The 24,770-nt window shown below is 36.3% G+C and overlaps 1 protein-coding gene across 1 annotated transcript in view; it reads right to left on the minus strand.

Annotated features, from left to right (window-relative positions):
* AFF3 (AF4/FMR2 family member 3) overlaps nucleotides 1-24,479 on the minus strand; it is a 673,975-nt gene extending 649,496 nt beyond the window's left edge. The window contains exon 1 of the mRNA XM_044669302.1: nucleotides 24,338-24,479. Within this exon, the coding sequence (XP_044525237.1) occupies nucleotides 24,338-24,390 (53 nt within the window). The 5' untranslated portion in view covers nucleotides 24,391-24,479. The remainder of the gene's footprint in view (nucleotides 1-24,337) is intronic.
* Nucleotides 24,480-24,770: the final 291 nt, after the last annotated feature.

The raw sequence follows: 24,770 nt of genomic DNA on the forward strand, positions 1-24,770 counted from the left end.
AGGAAAAAGAAAGGAAGGAAGGAAGGAAGGAAGGAAGGAAGGAAGGAAGGAAGGAAGGAAGGAAGGAAGGAAGGAAGGAAGGAAGGAAGAGAAAGCCTCCTTCAAGAAGTCTCTGAAATATTTTCCAGGGCAGCATGTTAAATACTACCAAATTGTCTATTTTGTTGTTGTTCTAAGTGTTCCTTTAGAAGAATATTTTAGTACACAGTTCCTTGAAAAGCTTCTTTAAGAGATTTTACTCTATAAGTATGCAAAAGTGTTTTTCCTCCCATTAAAAAAAACAAAAACCTTTGATTTTCCCACTTTAGCATTTTTTCTACTATCTGAAACTGGAATCTTCAGAATTGGAAACATTAGGATTATGGATTTAGAACTGGAAGAAATCTTGAGGTCACTGAGACCAATCCCCTCATTTAAAGATGAGATGACTAAATACTAGAGAAATGAAATGATTTTCCCAAGTCATATAGATAATAAATGGCAAAATCATGTCTTTTTACAGTCAAACAGCTTCCAAATGAACACAGAGGTCTATTTGGTCCAGTAGGTAGAGTGCTAGAGCTAGGACTAGGAAGACTCAAGTTTGAATTCAACCTCAAACATTTCTTTATTCCAAGGTAATTCATTTAATCTTTTCCTCAGTTTCCTTATTTGCAAAATGAAATAATAATAACATCTACCTTCCAGAGTTATTGTGAGGATCAAATAGAATAAGCATTTATAAAGTGCTTTATAAACTTTGAAGTGCTGCATAAATTTTTGCTAAAATTTTTATAAATAATGAGAAAAGAAGTTGGAGAACACCAGATTTAGTATATTCTCTATAGGAAAATGGTCAGTTAGGTGGCACAGTGGATAGAACACTGGGTCTGGAATCAGAAAGATTAATCTTATTGAATTCATATCCAGCCTCAGACACTAACTAGCTGTGTGTCCCTTAACCCTGTTGTCCTCAGTTTCTTCATCTGTGAAATGAGTTGGAGAAGGATATGTCAAACCTCTCTAGTATCTTTGCCAAGAAAACTCCAAATGGGGACACAAAGGCAGACACAACTGAAACAAGTAAACAACAATAAAACTGTAGGGGAAAGGACAGGAAGGAAGGGCATGACTCTAGTGCCTGCATGTATTCCTCAGTATCTATTCTAAAAGGTAGTAGAATATTGTTCAGATTTCCAAGATTGGGTTCCCAGAAGCCGAGATCACAAAGGTAAAATTCATCAAAAGGTCAGAATTGGAACCCATTTCTGAAAGTATTTCATTTCTGAGAAGTTTTAAAATGAATGATAGCTGAACTTACAATGTATACTGCCCTTGAAATTTTTGCATTTTTTGCACATATTTGCATATATATTTATTTTCCACACACACATATACGTGTATATATATAAGTATGTATACATACCTATATATACACATACATATTATTCTAATAAAACTCCACTGACTGGCTAAGCCCTTCTAATGCTTAACTGTTTACCCTAAAATATTGTGCTCTGCTTAACAGCAGGAGGAGAGATTGATCACTGTGTTCTTGGTGTCTAGCCAAAAAGACTATATAAAAATCCCTTGATCCTGCCACAGCAGCAAAAACTGTATTGCTATCAGTTATGTTAAGGCTGTTGTTGTTAATAATTTGAATATTGCAGAGAGGAGAGGGGGGTAAAAAAAAAAAAAACGAAATGCCATATAGCAAGGGCCGCATTAAAGCTATAAAAAGAATATAAGGAGCTGTTGTGTCATGATTTTATTATTTAGTAGTTGACCTTCAGTGGAACTCAAGCTACAATTAATATCTATAAATCTCCTTTGAGTACAGTATGATATGCATTTTATATGATAGTAATTTTAATAGAAGTACTTGATTTCTTAAGCCATTAAAATACAAAGGTGGTTCAATTTAGTACTAAAATCCTGCCTTAAAAATGACATGTTTCATCATCACGGCATTTTGTGTTTAGCAAAGTATTCTACACTGATTTTTCTTCTGGCAGTTATGTCTCTCTACAACCACACAGAAAAAGATAAATATTAGTAAGTCCATTTTACAGACAGGAAGCTGCCCAAAACAAGGAATGCCTAAGTAACAGTATATTATTTGCCCAATTTAATACATTAAGTAAAAGAGAAAGGAGAAACTATAGGTTATTAACTTGATTAGCCTGCATTTGTGGGCATTATGATCTCTCATTGGCACAATATATAATAATAACACGTACATACATATATGAAGACTCATCTTTCTGAGTTCAGATCTGGCCTCAGATGAGTACCAACTGTGTGACACTGGCCAGGTCATTTGACCCAGTTTGCCTCAGTTTCCTCATTTGTCAAATAGCCTAGAGAAGAAAATAGCAAACCACTCTAATATCTTCGCCAAGAAAACTCCACATGGGGTCATGAAGAGTCAGACACAACTGAGAAATGACCCAAAAAGACACAAACACACATACACAGTGTAGTCATACATATTTAATCCTTAAAGTATTGTGAACTAGGACAATGCAAGTATGATCCTCCCTACTTTAGAGATGACAAGATTGAGGTTCAGAGACTTTCCTGAGGACACAAAGCTCTTAATATTTTTGGGTTCCAAAGACCAAGAGTCCTTAACTTATTTTGTGTCACATTTCAGCAGACTGGTGAAGTCTATGGAGTCATTCTCTGAATATTTTTTAAGGCCATGATATGAAATACATAAGATTATAAAGAAATAAAAAAGGTAGTAAAAAAAAAGATGTCATTTTACCCCATCCAAATTCACAGATCTCCTAAAATTCTCCATAGACCCAATGGGAGTCCATGGATTTCAAGTTAAGAATCGTTACTACAGATTGTCTTGTTCCACCAATGTTATTCTTATCCTTCCAATGGGAGCATTTATTATATCATTTATCTCTGTATTCCTCATGGTGACTAACATAGTGTCTTGCACATACTAGGTACTCCACAAATATTTATTAAATTAAAGGAAGCGGCAGTGAGTTGTGCTATAAAGCAGAAACTATAGTTGCTATGAATTCCTGGCCTGTTACTAGGAGGTGCTGCTTGGGTAGGGACAATTCCATGGTTCAGTGTTCTCCTAAATGGCTTCATAAATTATAATCTTTGCTTGTAAGAACCAAGAAACTCCTTCATGGTATAAAGGGGCCCCAAGTTTAAGGGATAGGAGAAAATTGGGAGATGGCTGTGTGTTGTAGGCTATAGTGATGTTTATTCATCAAGAAAGCTTCAAAAAGTTTCCCAAAACCTCCATACAAATAAAGTCTACTTTGTAGCGAAGAACTAGAAGCAAACTAGATACTCATCCATTGGAGGATGAACAATTTGTGGCACATTAATTCAATGGAATATCACCATGCTGTAAGAAATTATGAATATGATGACTACCGAGAAACATGGGAATATTTATTTGAATAGATGTGAAGAGTAAAGTAAATTAAAAAAAAAAACAGTGTACACAATGAATGATAGGATAAATGAAAGAACAGCCATAACAAAATCATCTAAAGATAATGGCAAGGGTTGGCACCATAAAAGATGAGAGACTCCCAGTGTACATAAAATGTCAGGCTTTTTCAGTGCCTTGATTCCTTTTGCTAACCTTTTTATTCTGTATTATAGGGGACAGTTTTCTGAAAGTACAAAAAGACCTGCAGAAAGAAATGAAATTATATAAAAACCAGATATTAATAAAATTATTTTTTAAATGTACTTTATAGAAACTCAGAAGCAGACAAAGCTCCCTTAATTGAAATCAACAAACACTTACTAAATTCCTCCTGAGAGTACATATGTTCCCTAAGGCTTTATCCTTGCCCCTCCTTTTCTCCTATACTCTTTCTTAGTGATCTCATCTACTCCTAGGGGTTCAATTATCATCTTGATGCAGATAACTCCCAAATCTACATATTCAACCCCAATATCTTTTCTGAACTCCAATCCTGCACTAACAACTACTTGTTAGATATCTTCAAATGGAGATCCCATAACTCACACTTAACATGTCTAATACAGAACTCATTCTCACCCCTGCCTCTCTCCCAAACACTCACTCCTCCTCCAAACTTCCATATTTTTGTTGAAGGCACAACTTATCCTCCCAATCTTCAGGTTTGCAACCCCAGAGTCATCTTTGACTTTTCTGTCCCCCTCACTTCTTTATCCAGTTTTTTAGTTGTCTAATAATATCTACTTTAAACACAATTCACATCCTTCTCTCTTTTCAAAGAACCATTACTCATTTTTTCTACTCTCTAATTCATCCTTCACATAGGTGCTAAAAAGATACTCCTTTTGTACAGATCTAAACCATGTAAACCTCTGCTTAAAAATCTTCATTGGCTTCCTCGTGTCTCTAAAATAAAACCTAAAGTCCTTAGTCTGTCATCTAAAGACCATTCATAGTCTACCTCTCATTTTATTGTAGAGGAAAAGGAAAAAAGCTTCCTTCCAGTCCCTCAGACTCACAACTAAGAGTTATCCTGGATTCTTCACTATCTCTCATGCCCCTGCCCTCTGCCATATGCAATCTGTTGCCAACCCCATCAATTTCATCTTTGCCACATCTCTCAAATATATCTCTGTTCTCTTCTCTGACGCTGCTCCCACTCAAGTAGAGCAAGTCTTCATCCTCTCACTCCTGGATTACTGCAATAGCCTGCCTTAAGTCTCTCCCAAATTCAATCCATTCTCCATTTAGCCACTAAAGTGATTTCCTAAAACACAGGTCCAATCATGTCACTCTCCCTATTCAATACACTCCAGTAAATTCTTATTGCCTCCAGAAGTAAATACAAAATGTTCTGTTTGGCATTCAAAGCCCTTCATAAATGAATACCCATCTGCCTTTCTTCTTAAACTTCAGTCTCCAACATATACTTTTTTGATCTAGGGACGCTGGCTTCCTGCCTGTTCCATAAATGAGACAGACATTCAATAGGCTTCCTCTTCTACTCCCAACTATTGACCTCCTTGGCTTCCCTTAAGTCAACTAAGATCCCACCATCTAAAGGAAGCATTCAGGACCTTCCCCCCCCCCCCGTTAATTATTTCTTATTTTTCCTCTCTATTGCTTGTTTTGTATATGTTTGTTTGCTTGGTCTCTCTCCCTTTCCATTGTTAGCTCCTTGAGGGCAGGGGATTACCTTGCTTGTACCATTTCTGGAATATAGTAGTCTCTTAATACATTTTTATTCATTGATTGAAGAGACAATTATCCAGGTAAAAGCTAATGAAGGTGGTTTCATATTTTACTCAGTATTATGCAACTAACTGTCATGAACCATAAAATAACACATTTTTCTTGTCTTTCATGGTTCCTAAGGATAATTTAAAATAAATTATTTCAAAATTTTTATAAAAGGGCAAATGAATGACTAATTTTTTGTACAATACTAGACAAAGATGCATGTAATTGCCAATAATAGAAATGGAACAGAAGAACTATGTGATATGAGAATATATGAAATGATATAGGAGTAGAAGTGATAAGGCATAGCAAATGATTGATTGTCTTAGGTGAGGGAAAGCAAAATGTCAAAGATTAAACCAAAGTATCAAATCTATATGACTAAGGGCAGGAGAGATTAGTAGAAGCCAAAGATATGGGGGAAGTAGCAGGTCTTAGGAAGATTGTGAGTTTAAAATATTAAAATAGTTTTAGTGTAGTAAGAACTGAAAAGGACAATACAATGGATTCTACTTCTTGGAATTATTATGGGATAAATGAGGTAACATGCTCAAAACAATTAGGAGTATCATCCCATTATACTCTAGTAAAAAAGAAATTTTAAACTCATCTTTAGGGTATGTTTTAATGCTTAGTTGCTGAACCTATTTAATAAGAAAACATTATTTGGAAAGGAAAATGGAAGACATGAACCGAGAAATAAAACCTAAATAAAGTAAGACCACCACAAAAGAAAATTTTATAAATGAAAATTTCTTGAATATATGTCAAATTCAATATATTTAGGTAATAATTAAGCACAAGATCCTGAAGTTGTATTTATTTTAGAGGTACACATTGAATTTTAATCATGATTTGTGGTTTTCTAGAGGCTCTTCAATCATGATGTTTGTGGAAATTAAGTCTTTATAGCTAAATTAGGAAATATAAGGAAATCTTTATTCCTTTATTTTCTTTTGAGTATTCATGATCTTCCTCACAACTACATATCACAATTAAATAAAGGAGAAAATCTGTAGGAAAAAAGCAAAGTCTATGATCAGTACTTCAATAAAGTAAATAATTAATAGGCCTAAGGAAGCATATTAGACCTTGCTCTTCCTATTCAGAATCACTAAGAGCACTAACAGTGATTTTAATCTCACCTAGAGATGTTGAAATGCAAAACAGGGCATCTTCCCACCCCCACTCCCCCAGATTTTAAAAATATCTTTTATATTCACTTGAGAAAAAATACTTCCTGGCATACCTTCCATTCTGGAAAAAAAAAAAAGTAGGGAAACGATACCCTTAGTTTTTTAGGGAAGTTGAGTGATAGGAATTAGAAAAGATTTTCTAGGCATCAAAAGATCTTCAGACAGACCCATTAAAGAACAGCTAATCTGTTGAAGTTTTAATTCTCTTCTAATGGGTTTTCTTCAAAGTACTTTACATCAGTCGCAATTAGTTCAAAATATTGCCTCTTATGTCCTCATACAGACTAGAAAGCATGATTGCATTTCCACTTATCTGGTTTATATTTTTACTTTGTCCTAGTCTCCTACAGGTCTTAAATCCCATTAAGTGCTTCATAATGTTAGTTAGTCACACTACTCAATTTCATTAGAATTAACTAAGGGGGGAAAAATCTCTTAGTACTCTTACTCCAAAGATACCTGAATATCAACTTGTGTGATGAATATGAAAGATGCACATGCCCACACATAATGATTGTAGTTTTTAAAAGAGAAAGGAAATGTACCTGGGCTCCCCAATTTTAAAATTCAGGAAGAATAAATTGAACCAAAGACAATATTAAACTGGAAGTTTGTACAGATTTGTTTTTGTCATGCAAAACCTTAAGGAGAGTGGGGTGATAGGACTTTGTCCCAGGGCACCCAAATTTAAGGAATTTCTATGAACGCTTAGAATCTTTTAGCATTATGGGAAAACTAGAGCTTAGCATGGAGTTAGCAAAAACAGTTATTTAAAACTAGGAAAGACAAGATGGCTTCCTCATAACCACAAGCTAGATAGGCTTTTACCCTGTTCTCTGCTCCCTCTCCACCCCAAATTAACTGATTTGGGAATTAATTTTGTACTCTCTTCCTTTAGATTCAGTTTTGTTAAAAAATGAAAAATGAAGTTTCACTGAAGGTCTTTTTTTATTTTCTTTCTTTTTCTTTCTTTCTTTCTTGTTTGTTAAAGTGCTTAAAACTGGCCTTTGAGATTATAAAGGTTTGGCTTAAGTCCATAAAATTTAGTTCTTTTTTTTTAACTCATATAACTCTGCCTCAACACTTCTCGAGCAACACAGGTAACTCCCTTTTCATTCATAATTCATTGAGAAAAGAGGAGGAATATTTAATGAGTTGTTAGATCATAAATGTAAGATTGATAAAGTCTTATTCGTTTTTGTGTTGCTCACAATGACCTACACAGAGTAGGTACCCAATAAGTATCTTAAATGACTTTTAATATACAAATTCACAATAAAAACTACTTAATTAATAGCTTCTTGATAGCTAAATATGCATTTCCCTTTCACGTTATAGGACTGCCAATATTTAAAAATTCATATTGCATTTTTCTAAACGTTTTTTAAGACTTTGATCTAAAAATGTTTTATAACATTCATTATGGAGAAAAGTAGGTATATATAAGGAGAAATTGCTCAGAAATAAAATAAGTATATAATATGATTTATAGTAATTTCCCTTTTTTTCTTTTGTTTTATTTCCACCTAGAATATGGAAGTTTGATTATTTAGGCCAGTAACATTTCCTTCTCATTGGTTCTCTGTCATACAAAGTCAGAAAATGGTCACTGAAGGCAGTAAAAAGAAAAACTAACAGACAGAACATTTCTTTTATAGTATAATTTATATGCTCATAATATGGTGATTTCTAATGTGATTCTTTACCACTAAGAGAATTGGGACTGAAAAGTGGGCAAATAACTGAGCAAATTATTTACCATTTTAATTTAAAGCAAAGTTACTGATTAACAATGCCCCTAAAATGCGGTCCACTTAGTAATTTTTTATTTCTTTGCAATTAGGCAAACCAGATAGATGCCATAAACAACCTTTAGAGCTTGTTGATTTGGCAATTTAATCTGAGATGAGTAGAATTACTTATCTTCAGGTTTCCCGTAGGAGAGCGCTTTGATACAATGTCATCCTATGAGCTATATTAGTAATTAATGTAGCAACAAGGGGGGGAGGGAGAAACAGACCTAAGAAGTACCCAAATTTGAAGTCTATAAAAACGGAGCACATGACAAGATCCGCTCCCTTGGAGGTCAAAATAATTTAACTTGTGCTTTTATACCATATGCTATAATCCATCAGACTTCATAAGAGGCCTGGGTCATTCTAGGTCAAGAAATTGGAGAGGAAACATGCTGTTGCTGAACAAAGCAGTGATCATAATGAAATAAGGAGCATTTATTCATCTGAACCAATGAGGCAGTACTAGACCTGACCCCCTTACTACCAAGGGCAATGAGATACTGGCAATGCTATCATATAGATAAAGCATTCATTTAGAACCTCCTTAGGGTCACTAAAGCTCCAGGACACTTAAGACTTGCTTCTTTAGTGTACCTCAATTGGAAATTGGGGGGGGGGATTTGAGAGAGGTTGTGTTTGTGTTTTGGGAAAGAAAATTTGTATGATGAGAAAATTCTGAAGAGAAAAATAAATAATGTCATCATTAAAGGGGTTGCATGGGATATTATAATAGAGATGAAAATATCTGGAGAATTTTTTCTTTGTAGTATGAGAAGCTAGATTAGCTATGCTGGTTATTTTAAAAAAAAGTGCATCCACTTGGCAGAATAGCAGGAGTTGCTCTCACAGTTACCAGCATTCTCTCCATAAGTAATGCATATAAATACATATTACAAGTATATGACATCGGAGAGTCTTAAAGAGATAAAGGACTTTTGAGATGTTTTATTCTAATACCTTCATTTTTTTTAGATGAAAGAAACTAAATCCAAGAGATATTGCATGCCTTGTTCAAGGCTACAAAGGTAGAAAATAGCAAAGCCCAGGGTATATTATAAGCAGAAAATGATTTCTAAATCTACAACTGGAACTTCTCACTAATTTAGATAGAATAGCCTCCCTTACTCCATTTAATCCTAAATAGAGGTGATATATGGCTAGTATATAACATGTATATTATACATATTAATATACTAAGAACAATGAGTCAACAAAAACATACTGACTACCAAATATAATCTGTTTACCTCAGTTTCTTCATCTGTAAAATGAGCTGGAAAAGGAAATGACAAACCATTCTAGTATCTTTGCCAAGAAAGCCCCAAATGGGGTCACAAAGAGGCAGACACAACTGAAATGCCTGAATGAGTAAAGACTCATAAATAAAAATACATGTTAGTTGAAATGGAAGACATAAAGAAGAATATAACATATCTCATGTTATCAATAAGAGGAAACCCTTACTCAGTTTCTCTCTCTCCAGGTTAATAAATGCTTGTTTCATTCATTAAACTGGCACAGGTCCAAGGTCTAGATGAAATTAGGTTAATTCTAAGAGAAATCAGGTCAAAAGAAATTTAACGGAAGTTGAAAATTCAACCCTTGGCAATGGTTTTATTCTTCTCTAAGCCATAGGATGATTGTTGCTATCAAGCATATCAGCTTATCATGAAAATAATTAGTATAATTTTATCAGGTTGGCAGACCCTTTAAACCACCCTGCAAAGCTTATGTTTTCATAAGATTATTAGATCATAGAATTAGATCCAGACATTTAGTCCAACTTCCTCATTTTGGAGATGAGAAAACTGAGGTCAAAAGGGTACTGGCAAATCTAGGACATGATCCTAGGTCTTCTAATCTAAATCCTACATACTTACTACTCACCAACCTGATTTTATTCTTAATACTTTTTTATTTGATATTCATTTTTATATTTTAGGAATAATTGCTAGCAGTTCTATAGAATTTTACATGAATTTTCTCATATGATTCTCACAACAACCCTAGGAGGTAGATATTATTTTAATCTCCATTTTACAGATGAGAAAATTGAGGCCAGGAAGATCTCATAACTTTTCCAGGGTTACAGAGGGAAGGGTGTGAGGGAGAATTTGAACTCAAGTCTCCCTGACCCCACGTTCTGCACTGTATCCACTGCACTACCTAGCTGCTTATAATATAACTGAATTCAGTTAACTCATGACAGAAATATTCTTCCTTAGAAGGAGGTCAGACCTTCATACCAGAACACATACACTGGGTTCAAATTATAGCTCTCCTTTTTACTATCTCTGTAGCCCTTTTTTGACTTCTCTGGGTATCAGCTTCCTTATCTGCAATATGAAGAAATTGGACTAATTGATGTCTAATAATTTAAAAATTCCCAAAGAAAGAAAGTCCATGTTCCCTCCATTACCTGTTTCAACATTTTGCAACCTCTTATATCAAGAAACTACTCATTTTGTTTTGCCTAAATTCCCTCCTGATACAAATTAAGTTCATTTCTTCTTACCGTTGCTTCAAAGATGGTTAACTTTTATATTAATAACTCTTTTTATGGAATCATAAAATCATATGCCTGGAAGAGATGTCAGAGGTCATCTAGTCTATGCCGATCACATGCATAACCCTGAAAAGAAATCTTAAGGGGAACTGAATGAGGAATACCTTATACAAAAATCCAGATTCCTTGTATATGTTATTTTCACTCTTTTATTGCCATACTGTCATTATCGTTATTAATAAAGTTATAATCAGGTGTTGAGGTAGATTTCAGCAGCTGTGGTGAACAGTTGTTACCATTTTCTTCATCCATAAAACTTGTCAATGATGTGGTTTTATGGCCATGCAAATAATTAAAAGAAAATAATATGTAGACAGTGTGCTTTTTCTAGATTTTAAATACTGACAAACCATGCACTACTGAAATACGACAGGAAGCCACACTCAATTCAGCCACAGTGACGTCTCATTAATTAGAACTCTACTAATTCAAAATTTTCAGTCAGTGAGATGGGGTATGTAATTTTAAATAAGTTAAGAAAAAAAATTTTTTTCTTAAGTGGTATAAATATAGACTCACAGATATAGTGCTTGAAGAGACTTCCAAGGCCATATACATGAAACTTTCATTTAAGATGAGGAATCGGAGGCTCACTGAGTTGAAAGGATTTATCTAAAGCCTAAAGCACATCATAAGTGGAAGAGCAAATTCATTATGTCCACCGATTATTGATCAGTATGGTTTTTGTTTTTTACTTCAAGGTTTTTATTTTAATGATACAATAATATGTAATAAAGGTCCTACTATAAGGTCCTAGCAAACTAAGACCAAGGTTAAATGACTTGCCCAAGGTCACATACTAGTGAGTGGTCAAGGCAGGGCTAGAATTCATATTTAGTTGTATATACATATATATTACACATACAAATAATTAAAGATTATTCTAACATTAGAAGTGTTCACTAATTTGGATATAATATGTACCCTTGTCCTGATTAATTCTAAATTAGTATAATTTTACTGATGTTCAATAAATGCCAATTTCCTGACAGTGAGAAAGAAGTTCATCCTGAATTGGCCCCCTTTAGGACTTTCACTAATCTGTTCAACAAATATTTACTTAGTACCTTTGGTTTATATTTTCTTTTCTAATATCTGATGTCTACTACTTCTCTGTTTCCAAAGTCTGATATATTCCTCATAGGAATCATTATTCCAATTGCGAGCATGCCAACTCAGCGTACAGTTTACAACTCCTCCATTCCAGCTATCTTTCTTCCAATCATCCCTAAATCTCCCCAGGAAAAGCATATATATATACACACAGACCCATAAATCTGGAGGACTGTGGGTCACTAAGAATGTCTGGAACCATCAATACTGAGTTTTATCATTACACATAAAACTTTGGGGCTCTAGGGTGTCAACTTGTTCATCTAGGTGGTTGAGAGTAAAAAAAATATATATATATAATCTTACCATCTCCCCAGTTTACTGGAGCTTCGTTTGCACTCCTAATTTTCTATCTAGATATGAGAAAGAAGAGTAATCCATTTTCTTCCAGACTGTAAATTTTAACTCCCCTGAACTCTGAATATCTTAACTCATCCTTGGGGCTTTAATACAAATAAGGGGGCTGGAAAGGAAACTAGCATTCCGGTAACTCCCCTGCCAGTCAAAAGCTCCAATCCATTTACCCTGTGTATACTGTAAGATTTTAAATCTGCTCTATTTAAAAAAAAAAAAAAGGGGGGGCCTAGGAGGAAAATCATCTGAAAGGGTTAGTTCTTAAAGGAGAAAAGGGAAAAGTAATATGTGTTTTATTAAAATAGCTCTTCTTGTTCCTCCTCCAAAATAAAATTGGACATTAATAGGTAGGTCAGCATTGTGCAGGTAAAAACACATTTTCAGGAGTCTAAATGTAATTTGGACATGAGATACTATAGACAGTGCACATGAAAGCTACACTGAGCTCCCCTCCCCCCCCAGACTACATATAACAACAGCCAGAGTCACAGAAGATCAGCACTACCCAGGTAATCCTTGCACTTTATTCATTCTTCCCTAAGCACAGTCAGTGCAGTTAAGGGTAAATGTTTCATCCTTATACACTTACATATGCATATATTCATGCGCTGCACCACGGTACGGAAATGAGCTAACAGATTATACAATTTGATTTCATATATCAGATCTATAAAAATACAAGGAAAGGGCATTGGTATGGATGTAAATTAGATTAGGATGATTTTTTCCCCATTCATTTTGATGCTACAGTGTATTTCCTCAGGAAGACAGCTCACCCTGGGGCCTCTTAACCCAGTCACCCAATCAGGTAGGTAACTTCTCTATCTACCACAAAATGGTAGAAGGCTCCTCAGCACTCATGGGAAGATTATATTATAGGTCACAATATTTAGAGCTGGAAGGGACCTTAGAGGTCATCTAATTATAGCCCTTCATTTTATAGCTGAGGTTAAGTGACTATGTTCATACAGGTAGAATGTGAAAGAATCAGGATTTAAACCTATCTCATTAAAATCAAAATCTGGAGATCATTCCACGAAGCACCACAGAAACTTTAGCCACTGTGAGGAATCTGAGAAGGCAGGATTAGAAAGGTCCGTTAGCTACCCACCAGGACTCTCCATGGTACCATTATACTGACATGGACCTTTATTTTCTGTTTTTGCTTCTTTTTGGTGAAGAATCAAAGGCTAGTAAAGACACTGACCTCTGTAAGACAGATCCTTTATACACTAGCAGTACTCACCACTCATGAGCTTTCAAAGAAATGACAAGGTAGTTCTCACCAGTCACATGAGACAAGAGGAAAGCAAGGTATCATCAGGTGTCTCTCTTCTCAAAAATAGAAGGTACTCAATTCCAAAATTCAGAACTGCTAAAAGTGACAGTGTCATAGTCTTACTTATAGCCTTTCCCACTGGTGTTTCTGAGTTTCTAGAGTTTAACATCATGTTTTAACTAAAGTCCCTTGGCAATAAAGGTTTTCTTACCCTGTAACCTCCATCCACTCAACTATATAGCCAGAATTCTTACCCTGAAAATCTTTCCACCATGCCAACCATTTTCTCACACTGGTGAATTCCTCAGTGGAAGGCTCTTTCCCATCAAATGCTTTTTTTTCCTTCTGAATGTCCATCAGAGTACAAACCTGTTAACCTTCAAGTGTGACAGATAGCCTATGTCTTTAATGAGGTTTTTGTCTAAATAATTTGACTATGTCATTATTCATATTATTTATTGAAACCTACTAAATGGTATTTTCTTGAATGTGCATGGAAAGGCATCAACAGTGCTTTTATAAATTGAAGCAATAAATAAGTAAACATATCCCCCACCACGGGCCTGGCCTATAACCCTTTTAAGCACCAGGCTCCAACTGAGGACAATGAGAGACTGACATTCAAAGGGGAGACTAAATTAGTGGAAGTTAATATTGCATTAGAAATGGTTAAATACAATTAATCAGACAACGCATATGTTGGTTCATCATCAGACTCTGGCCTGTGATGACAGTTGAAACTCACAAGGGAGCCAAACCATACAAGAGAAAGACTTAACTGCCCAAAGAAATATGGTTAAATTCTATCTCAAGTATTATTACCACTCTGTCTTTAACTGTTTTTCCTACTCCCATTTGAAACACATTTGGTTCTCAATTTTCAAATGTTTATTATCCAAAGCAAATTATTAATCCCAAACTAACACAGAATCAAAGAATCTCTGAGTTGGAAGGGGCCTCACATCCATCTAGTCAATCCTGTACATAAACAAAAATCAATATCCAGCTTTGGCCCAAAGATGTTTAGTGAGAGATATGCTAGACCTGCCAACCAGATGATTGTTAAATTTACAGTGTGAGTATATACACCTTGGACATAAGCAAATGTTATCAATCAGGGTTTGACTTGTTGTTTTGTTGATGGTGTAGACTTGAGAAAGTAATGGTAAAAAATTAATAATGCAAATAAAACTTTAAATGTCTTACAGTACATTTTTCCCACCTTTGGAGAACCAGATGTTAAACTCTTACCAGCACACTGCTAGCGATAAACCTCTTCCCAAGGCAACGAAAGCACTCATTAAAAAAAAACCCTTACTTTATGTCTTGTAACAACTCTAAGACAGAAAGGCATGAACTAGACAAATAGGATTAAGTGACTTGTTCAGGGTCAGATGCTAGGAAGTATCTAAAGTATCCAGATGTGTACCTAGATCTTCTCAACTCAGGCCTGATGCTCTTTCCATTGTGCCACCTAGCTACCCCATTAGCTCTCATTTTTAATAAATTTTACTTTATCCTGAGTAAATTTGCCTCTTAGAAATTTCTATCCATTGATGCTGATTTTGTCTTCTAGTGACAAGTAAAATAAATCTATTTTCTCTTCCATGTAATAGCCCTTCAAATACTTGAAGACAATTAAGATGTCTCCCCTAAATTGTTTCTTCTCTAGCTAAATATCCCCAGATCCTTTCACCATTTCTCATATTCCATAAACTTAAAGTCCTTCATCAGCTTGGGTGTCCTTCTCTGGATGCTCCCTAGTTTATATTGTCTTTATTAAAATGACATCTCAAACTGAACACAATACTGCAATGTGCCTCACCAGAGAACAGTAGCACTATCATCTCTCTAGTCCTGAACACCATGCCCCTTTGCAAGCAGTCCATGATTGCATATTTTCTTAAATGTTTTATCTCACTGTTGACACATAGTGAACTTGCAGTCATATAAAAATCTTGGATCTTTTATTTTTTTTCCCCAGACAAACCACTGTCTAGGCACACCTCCACAATTTTGAATGTGTAAAGTTGATTTTTCTGAAGCAAATTATTAGACTTTACACTTATCTCTACTAAATTTCATTGTTATTAGCTGTAATTTAATGTTCTTGCCTGTCAAGATCTTTTGAAATCCTGACTTTATCGCTTATTGCATTATCTCTTCCTCATAGCTTTATGTCAACTGCAAATCTGATAAGCATACCATCAATGCCTTTATCCTAGTCACTGATAAAGGTCCCCTTTCCCCCTTCCCTGCCCCATTACCCCGTAATTTCACAATATGTCTCTATTTCTCATGGCTATACTGTCCTTTGGTATGCTTCACAAACGAAAACTGATTTCTCACAGGTCTAAACAAAACCCTGTTAGGGTGGTGAATGCAAAACTCTCTTTTACCCAATTCCCAAAGCATATGTCAAGGCAAATTAGAGACCACCATCACTCCCTCCTATGTCACCTTCCTTAAGACAATATACCCCTTTGTCCATATTTTCCTGATAAAAAAGGATAGGGGGAATTATCAATGAACCTGCCCAATAATACTACAGCTAAGTCTGCCAACTTATAGTACTTCCATTCAGAGAACTGAATGTGGAAGGTGGCACCTATAATGGGGGGGGGTGTCTAAGGCTGATGGCATTCATTCTCCACTCCAGGGAGAGGGCAGGGTTGTCTTTCTAACAGGGCACTAGGGAAAAACCAGTTTCCAGCCTTGGTCCCAAGACGGTAGTACAGTGATTCTATAAAGAATTGTTCCCTAGAGTCTCTGGGAGAAAAATAACTTATCCTGGGACCTGGGTGTCTGTTAGATTCCAAGAGATCCCTGACAAATCCAAAAGTGTTGAAAAGTCTAACTGTAGCACATAGCATGATTTTATCCCTTGATAAGCTGCTATGGTAGCAGAAGGATCACAACTGTGAAAAGCAGACAGGGGCAATTGAAGTAGCATGAATAATGGTTAACCTATTTATTTCTGATTTTTTCCCATGGATGTTTTTGTTTTGTTTTGTTTTTAATTTCCTTCCATATATTGTCCCCACTTGGGTCCAATTAGACCAAGAAACAAAACAAAGTAAAAATCACTCCAGGATTTTATTTGACAGAAAGGCTCAGAATAATAAAAATAAATGCTGGACCCAAATGTAACCTTCAGGCATTGTGGAATGCTAATGTTATTCTATAAAAATCCAGTAAAACCCCCCCCCCTCCACAATTCATTCTCAGGCAGCATCCCCAAGAGAAGACAGCCCAGTATTTCCAAATAGCTTTTGAATGTCAAAGGGACCTTCACTCCTAGGTGACAGCTATTTAAACTGACACATAGCACCTAAGGTTCCAAAATAAATATCTTAAGCCTAAGTCATTCCTTCACAAACATTTAAAAACCCTCAGAATTCCTCAGGATAATAAACCCTTGTTTCAAAAATAAGCTATAAAGTTTTAAAAAGTAAAAGCACATCTGCTATTTCCCAAGGTTGATGCTTATTAACCTGTGCAGAAAGGACTACTTTTTAAGTAAACTACTGGAGATCTAATTAGCATTTCAATGAGAGATGATGCCAAATCTTCTCTGATGCTCCACAGATAGGAAAACAGCTCAGGTGTGACAAGAGCAATTTACCTAAGACTCTCATACCCCCATAGGAGCCTCCTGTAGAACTTTTGAAAATTATTATCATGTCTACATAAAAGGTAATATGAAATTACTTTGAGGTACACAAGAAGACAAAACTGAGGCATTATAGGGAACTATTCTCAGAGAAACCAAGTCACTTCAAATCAACTGTCCATTGCTAATGATGAGTCCCTTTGGGGAGGAATTAAAAGCATGCATTTCCTCTTTACTATTGGGATATGAAAGACATGAAATATACAAATAAATCAAATATGAATTTTGCATTATCCAAAATCTGTTACCCTCCATTGATTGTTATTCACGTTGTGTCTGGTTCTTCAGAACCACATGGACCATAGCTATCCATAGGGTTTTCTTGGCAAGGATCTTAAGAGTGGTTTGCCATTTCCTTTTCTGGTGGATCCAATGGATCTTTTGCCCAGCCTCACACAGCTAAGAAGTGTCTGAGACTGGATTTGAACTCATCTTCCTGACTCCAGGTCCAGTACTCTATCCACCAAGCCATTTAGCTGCCTCATAAGTATAAATAGGTTAAGTAAGTTGCCCAAGGTTACATGGTCAGGAAATGTTTGAAGATGTATTTAAACTTGGGTCTTCTTGCCGCTAGGCTCAGTGCTCTAACCACTCAGCAACTTTAGCTGACTTTGCAAACTTTCATTAGTATACATAGTCAAAGAATTTAGAATTGGAAGGGATCTTAAGAGATGACCATCAAATTCACTGCAGAAACCACTTCTACAGTATCACTCATCAATAATGATCCAACTTCTATTCAAATGGCTCTAGAGATGGAAAGTTCATTTTATCCTCAAGCAGCTCACTCCATATTTGGACAGCTCTAAATCTAAGAAAGTTCTTCCTTCTTTGAAATGAAATCTGTCCTTTTAACTTCTACTCATTCATCTTAGTTCTGCTTTCTAGAAATTCAAATTCGCAAATCAAATATATTCTCTTTTCCAAATGACATGGTTTCTAGGCTCCTCACACTATCCTAGCACAATTGGCTATAAGTTAATTTCTATGGAAAGAAAACAGTGATTGGCTTGACATAATATAATGATATCCATGATGCAAAGTGAAGTCACCCAGTATGATGATATATTTTATAACAAACCATTTTCAGGAAACTATTAGAGAAAACAATAATGAAATGTCTACACACATAGTAATACAACCATAAATAGTGCTGCATTAATGTTCTCTGCATGTGTATGTGTGCATATATACAAGGGCCAACATTGTCTAATGGTTTGAGAGCTTGCCTTGGAGCCAGAAAGACCTGTATTCAAGTTCTGCCTTCAAGACACACTATGTTATATGACTCTGTTTTGCTTTTCCTCTCATTGTTGCAGATAATGCTTTAAGATTAGAAGTTGCAGAGAAGTTGTTAACTTGCATTGAGAAAAGGAAACCTCACAATCTGAAATAAAATTTCTTTGGACTACCCTCAGAGATGGAACACTGAACTGAATGGACCATGTGTCTAACTCAATAAGGTTTTTTTGTTGTGCCCATATTTATTTTTGAAAGAATTAAGTTTTTGAAGGGAAGAAGTAATCATACTTAGCATTCATGGAACAATTGCTAATATTATTTAACATCACAACTTTGTGAGGAATATCATTATGACTGCTCCCATTTCATAAGTGATTCAGGATAGGGAATAAATGCCCAAGGCAAAACAGAGTCAGGGTTGGAGACAGTCAAATTCAGAAATCTTACTTAAATTCCTAGGCTTAAGAGAATGGACAACACTGAAAATAGGTTTGTAGCTTTTTTTTTCTTTTAGAAACAAAGAATTATTATGTCATTGCAGAATGATATTAAATAATAGTTCGCATTTCTGTTTTTGACATCAAGTCTTTGAATCAATCATAATATTTTAAAATTTATTTTGGGTGAATATTACTTTATCAAAGAATCATCCCATTTACTATGAAAATTACCTAGCTTGAAAAGTTAGTTATTTTTGTGGAATTTTCATTTCAGTAAGATTTTAACCCCATTCTTCTCAAAGAACATTTTTGAGGCCAATCTAAAATGTAATTGTTTATCTATTTTTGTTTGAGGGTGAATTATCCAAAAATTGTTTTACAATACTTTTCTTCAATACTTCAAAGATGTTTAATTCCATTATTATAGGTACACTATTCACTGTCATAGAATGCAACAACCCCTTTATCACTCTGAGGGTTGTACTGACTGAGGAATGTGTCACTCTATGGTCGATCTAGTGATTAGCTTCCCCATATTTAGCTAAACTGGTTTTCAGAAAACAGACATATAGAATATTCCTGAGATTGTCCTTGAAAACTTTTTCTGGCTGATAGCCTGTCAGAGCTGGGAGTACAATGATATAGCCTTAGCATTTCCAACATGATCTCCATCCCACAGTGAGATATCCAAATAGGATTTTATTTTAAATATTCTACATTTCATAAGAGAATCAGAAGCATAAGAAACACTTCATCATGAATAATATATCCATCATCTTCATTTTAGTAAGCATCCACCTACACACACAATATGTGCTGACTGTAGCTATAGTAGAAAAAGGATGGATATTAAATACTTCATTTACTGTAATTATGAAAGCTTCATCTTAGAAAAAATTAATGTGGAAAGTATTTGGGTAAAATAGAATCAATACTGGCTTATGTTCAATTAAATTCAGATCAATAAGCATCTATTTCACATCAACTATATACAAGAAATTGTCCTGGTTATAGAATCACAAAGATAGAGATGACACCAATACTGCCCTCAAGGAGCTTCTAATTTAATAGGGCAAATACAACATGTACCTAAATAACTATGATATAAACAATAACAAAAACGTAAATCCTGGAGAATTAAAAGGTTTTATATCTTTAGTGTCTGGATAATAGTAGTAGCAGCAGCAGCAACAACAACAACAGCAGAAGCAGTCTGGTAATATTGGTGGTGGTGGTGGTGGTGTGGTGGTAGTTGTAGTATTTTTATTTATATCTTTATTATTTTGCATTTCAATAATGACTTTCTTCCCAGTGCCTAAAATGCATACGCCTCGTTTATTTACAGAGGCCAAATTAGACTCCAATATGTTAGTTTGGAAAGGAAAAGCTTTCTTCTGTTTCGGAAACGGTTATTAATTGAAATTTTTTTTGTATTGTAGAAAATACTATGTCAATATCATTTTTGCTGCCATGAATGAATTGATAATTATGATTTTATCATTTCTAGAATTTGAGCTGCTCAAGAGCAATCAGAGATTGTCTTACTTTTTCATCTTGCATATATCTAGAACTAGAACTCTGCTCATAGAGCATCTAGGTGGCACAATAAATAGAGCACTCATCTTAAATTCAAATCTGACCTCAGGCACTTACTAGTTTTGTGTGACCCTGAGCAAGTCATTTAAACCTATTTTCCTCAGTTCCCCATCTGGAAAATAGAGAAGGAAATGGGAACCATTCTAGTATCTTTACCAAAAAAAGACTCAAATAGGGTCACAAAGAGTAGGATATGGCCAAAATAACTAAACAATAAGCACTCTGCTCATAGTAAGCACTTGATACATGCTCATTTACTAAAGTTAGACTGTTCAGAGAGACAGTGAAGATACTTCCATCCTGATGGGGAGAACAAATTGTCATCTGCTTGTGCTACAAAGAGAAGAGGACTTGAAGCTGATTCTGTAGCAAAGGCTTCAGAAAGTTAGGATAAGGGCCAAGAGCAGACAAAAGTGGAATAGGAGGATTGAGAATCCCCTTACCCAGAACTTCGCAGGAAAAAAATCATCGAAGCAAGCACCATGGGCAGAAAATGTAAAAGTACATAACTCATTTGCAGATATCTGCCCCATCCCCTTTTCTTAAATAGCAGCTAAGAAATGGGCAGTGGAGTCATAGATGAAACTAGGGGTCACAATGCAACTTTTATGATATACTATAAATGAAAAGTTGAGGCAGTGATCTGAATAATTTAGGCTCCAAAAGCTGCTATTAAAAATAGAGGTTTTGCTAGGTTAGTCCAGACTATCTACTTAAATTATCAAATTGATCCAGTAGCAAGTGGACTAAAATCCTGATTTTGCCAGTATTAAACAGTCTACCTTAAATACCACCATTTGAGCATGTCTATATAATTTTTTGACCAAGCTTCCACTATTCTATATCAGATGCAAAGTCAAGACATCCCTGATAGACCACAACTTGTTTTGTGGGAAGAAAATAAAGAAAAAGAAATGTTTGCCAATTAAAAATGATTTTGATTGATCTTTAATTCTATTTTGCCATTAGGGAAAAACTCTAAAAATTGGGTTTTCCTGTTCTGAGTTAACAAGGAAAAAAAATTTTCTCTTTATTTAAATCATGCTGTGTTGGTTCTAGATTTTCTTTGGCTAATAAAGAAAATTTATGCCTGCCACATTTTCCTTCAAGTGTTTATTTACCTTTCATTTCTTGAAACTATAACTTTAATTTTATCAAAAACACCAAACTTTGCTAATATGATTCCAGAACTGCTTTCACTATCTATAAATTTCTAAGTCCCATAAATTCCATAAAATTTATTCATATATATATAATTACATATATATATACATACATACACACACACATATCAAGTGGTTTGGAGATTTTTTTTTTTAATGGAAGGCTATCCAAAAGCTCAGAATAGTTTAACTGAATTACTGTTGGACTTCATGAAAAATATATACTAATCCTAGTTCACAGAATCTTAATATCAGAAGAAACCTGAGTCTTCTAATTTAACCTCTAAAAAATGTAGGAATCCTTCTACAAGTATAAGACCCTTTAAAAAAAAACACCTTAATTCACAAATGTATTTACTTTTGTGACATGTGAAATCAGTATTTGAGTTGAAAAACTAGAAATATTTCCAAATCATATCAACTAACTTGAACTGGGACTCAGCCTTTATTGGGAGCTTCCAGATGAGGAAACTCCCTAAGAGGGCAGGCCATAACTTTCTCTTCAATTTATAGTCTTTCTTAGCATCCATGAAGTTAAATAACTTGTACAAGAGCAACTAGCCAAAAGGTGTCAAAAGGCTGGACTTGAATCCCGTTTTCTCTATCATCAAGGGTACCTTAATTTCCATTATGTCATGCTATTTCTTTTGATCTTTTTTAAAGGTAAAAAAAAATTAATGAAAATATGATCACATATGCCTGGGCTTTAAAAAATGATGTTTTTTTTAATTTCATTACATTGTTTAAAAATAATAAATGTCCTGGAGTTAATCCACAATAATGATTAACTACCTTTTAGAAGCCAAAGGGTTGTTTCTGTTTCATTTTCAGTCAGCAAATGGACAGCAGCATCCAAAATAGCCTGAAACAATAAATTATTGTCCTTGCCTGGAAAATTGCCCTTTAAAAATGAGCTCAACTCATTTTAAGAATACATTTGTACCTGGAAAGATACTGCATTTCTTCTAATACCCAACATGACATGGATATAATTCCTGCAATAATAGGCACTATATAACTGAAAAGCAGGAATACCCTCAAGTGTAGGAGCCATGAGCAACCCCATGGTAATTAGTATCTGTTCTACAGTAATAGCATGTTTCATAGTCATATTCTATTGGCTCTTTGAAGTTTCCAACTTAATGTATAAAAGTTTTATTTCGCTAAGGTCCATCTTAGTGCGTTTTTAAGAAGCAACATTATGAGCAGGAAGCCGCCCTAATCTTTTAAAAGAGGCTGTTCAGTAAGGCACTGGCTTTTGTGTCTAGGTTTTTTGCTACATCTGCCATTGAAAATATAAAATACCATCACTGAAACACTAATCATCAAAGGTGTAGACAACAAATCCATTCAAAATGTCATATGTGGTATATACATACCGGTGGACCCAAAGCAGTATGTTTCACATTTTAAACAATGGGTGCTAAGGGCAAAGCCCTTCGAGTTTTAAAGACATGTGAACACTTCACTGATCTGAAGTAAAAAAAGAAAAGAGGAAATTGTCCAGATCTACAAATAAGCGATTACCAGAGGCACAACAACAACAACAACAACAAAATGCAGCTAATATCCTTGTGCCAACAGATGTTCATCCCCGTAAATATTAAACATAACACAAGTTCCTCCAGGAATGTACAGGTAGTAATTTCACTACCTGAAGAGAATGGTTCCAAACATTTAACACATAGTGAAGGGACGGAGAGGGGGGATAGAGGGGGATGATGAAGCAGCCAATAGGATTTTTAAGACAACCGCAACTAGAATTAAACTGCTTCGAGCAGCCTATTTTTTACGTACAGCAGCTACTCGTTATGGGAAGTCAATGCAACAGAACGGGGAGATTTGTCCCTGGCTCCCCATCCTTATACTACAAGCATCGAATAAAGGGATAAATGGGGGAGGGGGAGGGCTAGGTTGGGGTTGGGAAGTAGGAGGTACAGAACAACAGAAGTTGATGGGTGGGATAGGGAGGAAGACAGGGGGCACAGAGGAATTATAAACCTCAAGGAATCCGTCTCCCTAAACCAACATCTTTGGAATTCCCCCATCGCAGACACTCATCTCTGCTCCTGGATGCATACTTTTCCTTCTCAGGTGGGTGGGTACTGGAGGAGAAAGAAGGAAACCAGCAAGGTCCGGAAGGGATGGGAGGCAAAGAGGGGGGTGGGGGCAGCGAAGCATCCTACAGGGCACAGTGCTCCGCAGCACCAACTCCAGGACGCGGCTGGTCTGAACTAGTTGGGGGAGGGAGGGTGAGAGGTGAGAGGAGGGAGGAGGGGGTGAGGAGAAGGGGCGGAAGAAAGGCCAGGGGTTGCTTCCTTAGACACCAAATACATGCTCTAGAAACTGGTCCCCTTCTCCTCTTCCCCTCTGTTTCCCTTCCCGGCTGAGCTTCGTCCACAGACCACTGGCCCCTAGGGCTGGGGAGGCCAAAGTGGGAAGCGGGGTGGAGGATGAGAAGCTGGGGAGGTAGGGGAGAGGGTGCATTCATAGGATGGGGGAGCCACGCCAGAGAAGCAAGAAGAAGGGGAGCAGAGCAACCCTTCCGATGAATTCCTACCTCTTCACGTTGCCCACCCCCCACCGCCACCACGCTGGTCGACACCGACATCTCCTTTTTCCTGTGCCTCAGGTGCAGCAGTTGAAGGAGAAGGGAACTGAACAGTCTCCGATCCTTCCCCTCCCCTCCTCCTGCTGCCTGTCAAAGGCAGAGAGTGTCAGGACTCACCATAGAGACTCTAAGTCCCATTCCTGAAGCAGGGCTAAGTCGAAGCTGTCCATGGTGGGATGTGTCAGCGCTGCCGCTGCTGCCACCGCCGCCGCCGCAACCCAGGCTGTTGCCGCTGCCTCTGCTGTAGCTGCTGCTGCTGGGGCGCTGCAATGAGAACAGTGCGTTCAAGGTGCATCTTAACTGTGCCTCGGAGAGAAAAGCCCCCCTCTGCCTGGCTGCCTCCCTCCCTCCTCCCCCTTTCCTCCCTTCCTCCCCTCCCCTCCCCGCCCCTCTCTTCTCCTCTGCTCTCCTCTCCCTGCTTCCCCTCCCAGGAGGGTGGCTGTGGGGCTTTCTCAGGCTCTCAGTCTCCCCCCACCTCCTCCTTGCCTTCTCTGCACGCAGGCACAGGCAGCCGGAGAGCAGCAGCAGACACACACACACACACACACTC

This window comes from Gracilinanus agilis, chromosome 3 (assembly GCF_016433145.1).
Source record: "Gracilinanus agilis isolate LMUSP501 chromosome 3, AgileGrace, whole genome shotgun sequence".
Taxonomy (NCBI): domain Eukaryota; kingdom Metazoa; phylum Chordata; class Mammalia; order Didelphimorphia; family Didelphidae; genus Gracilinanus; species Gracilinanus agilis.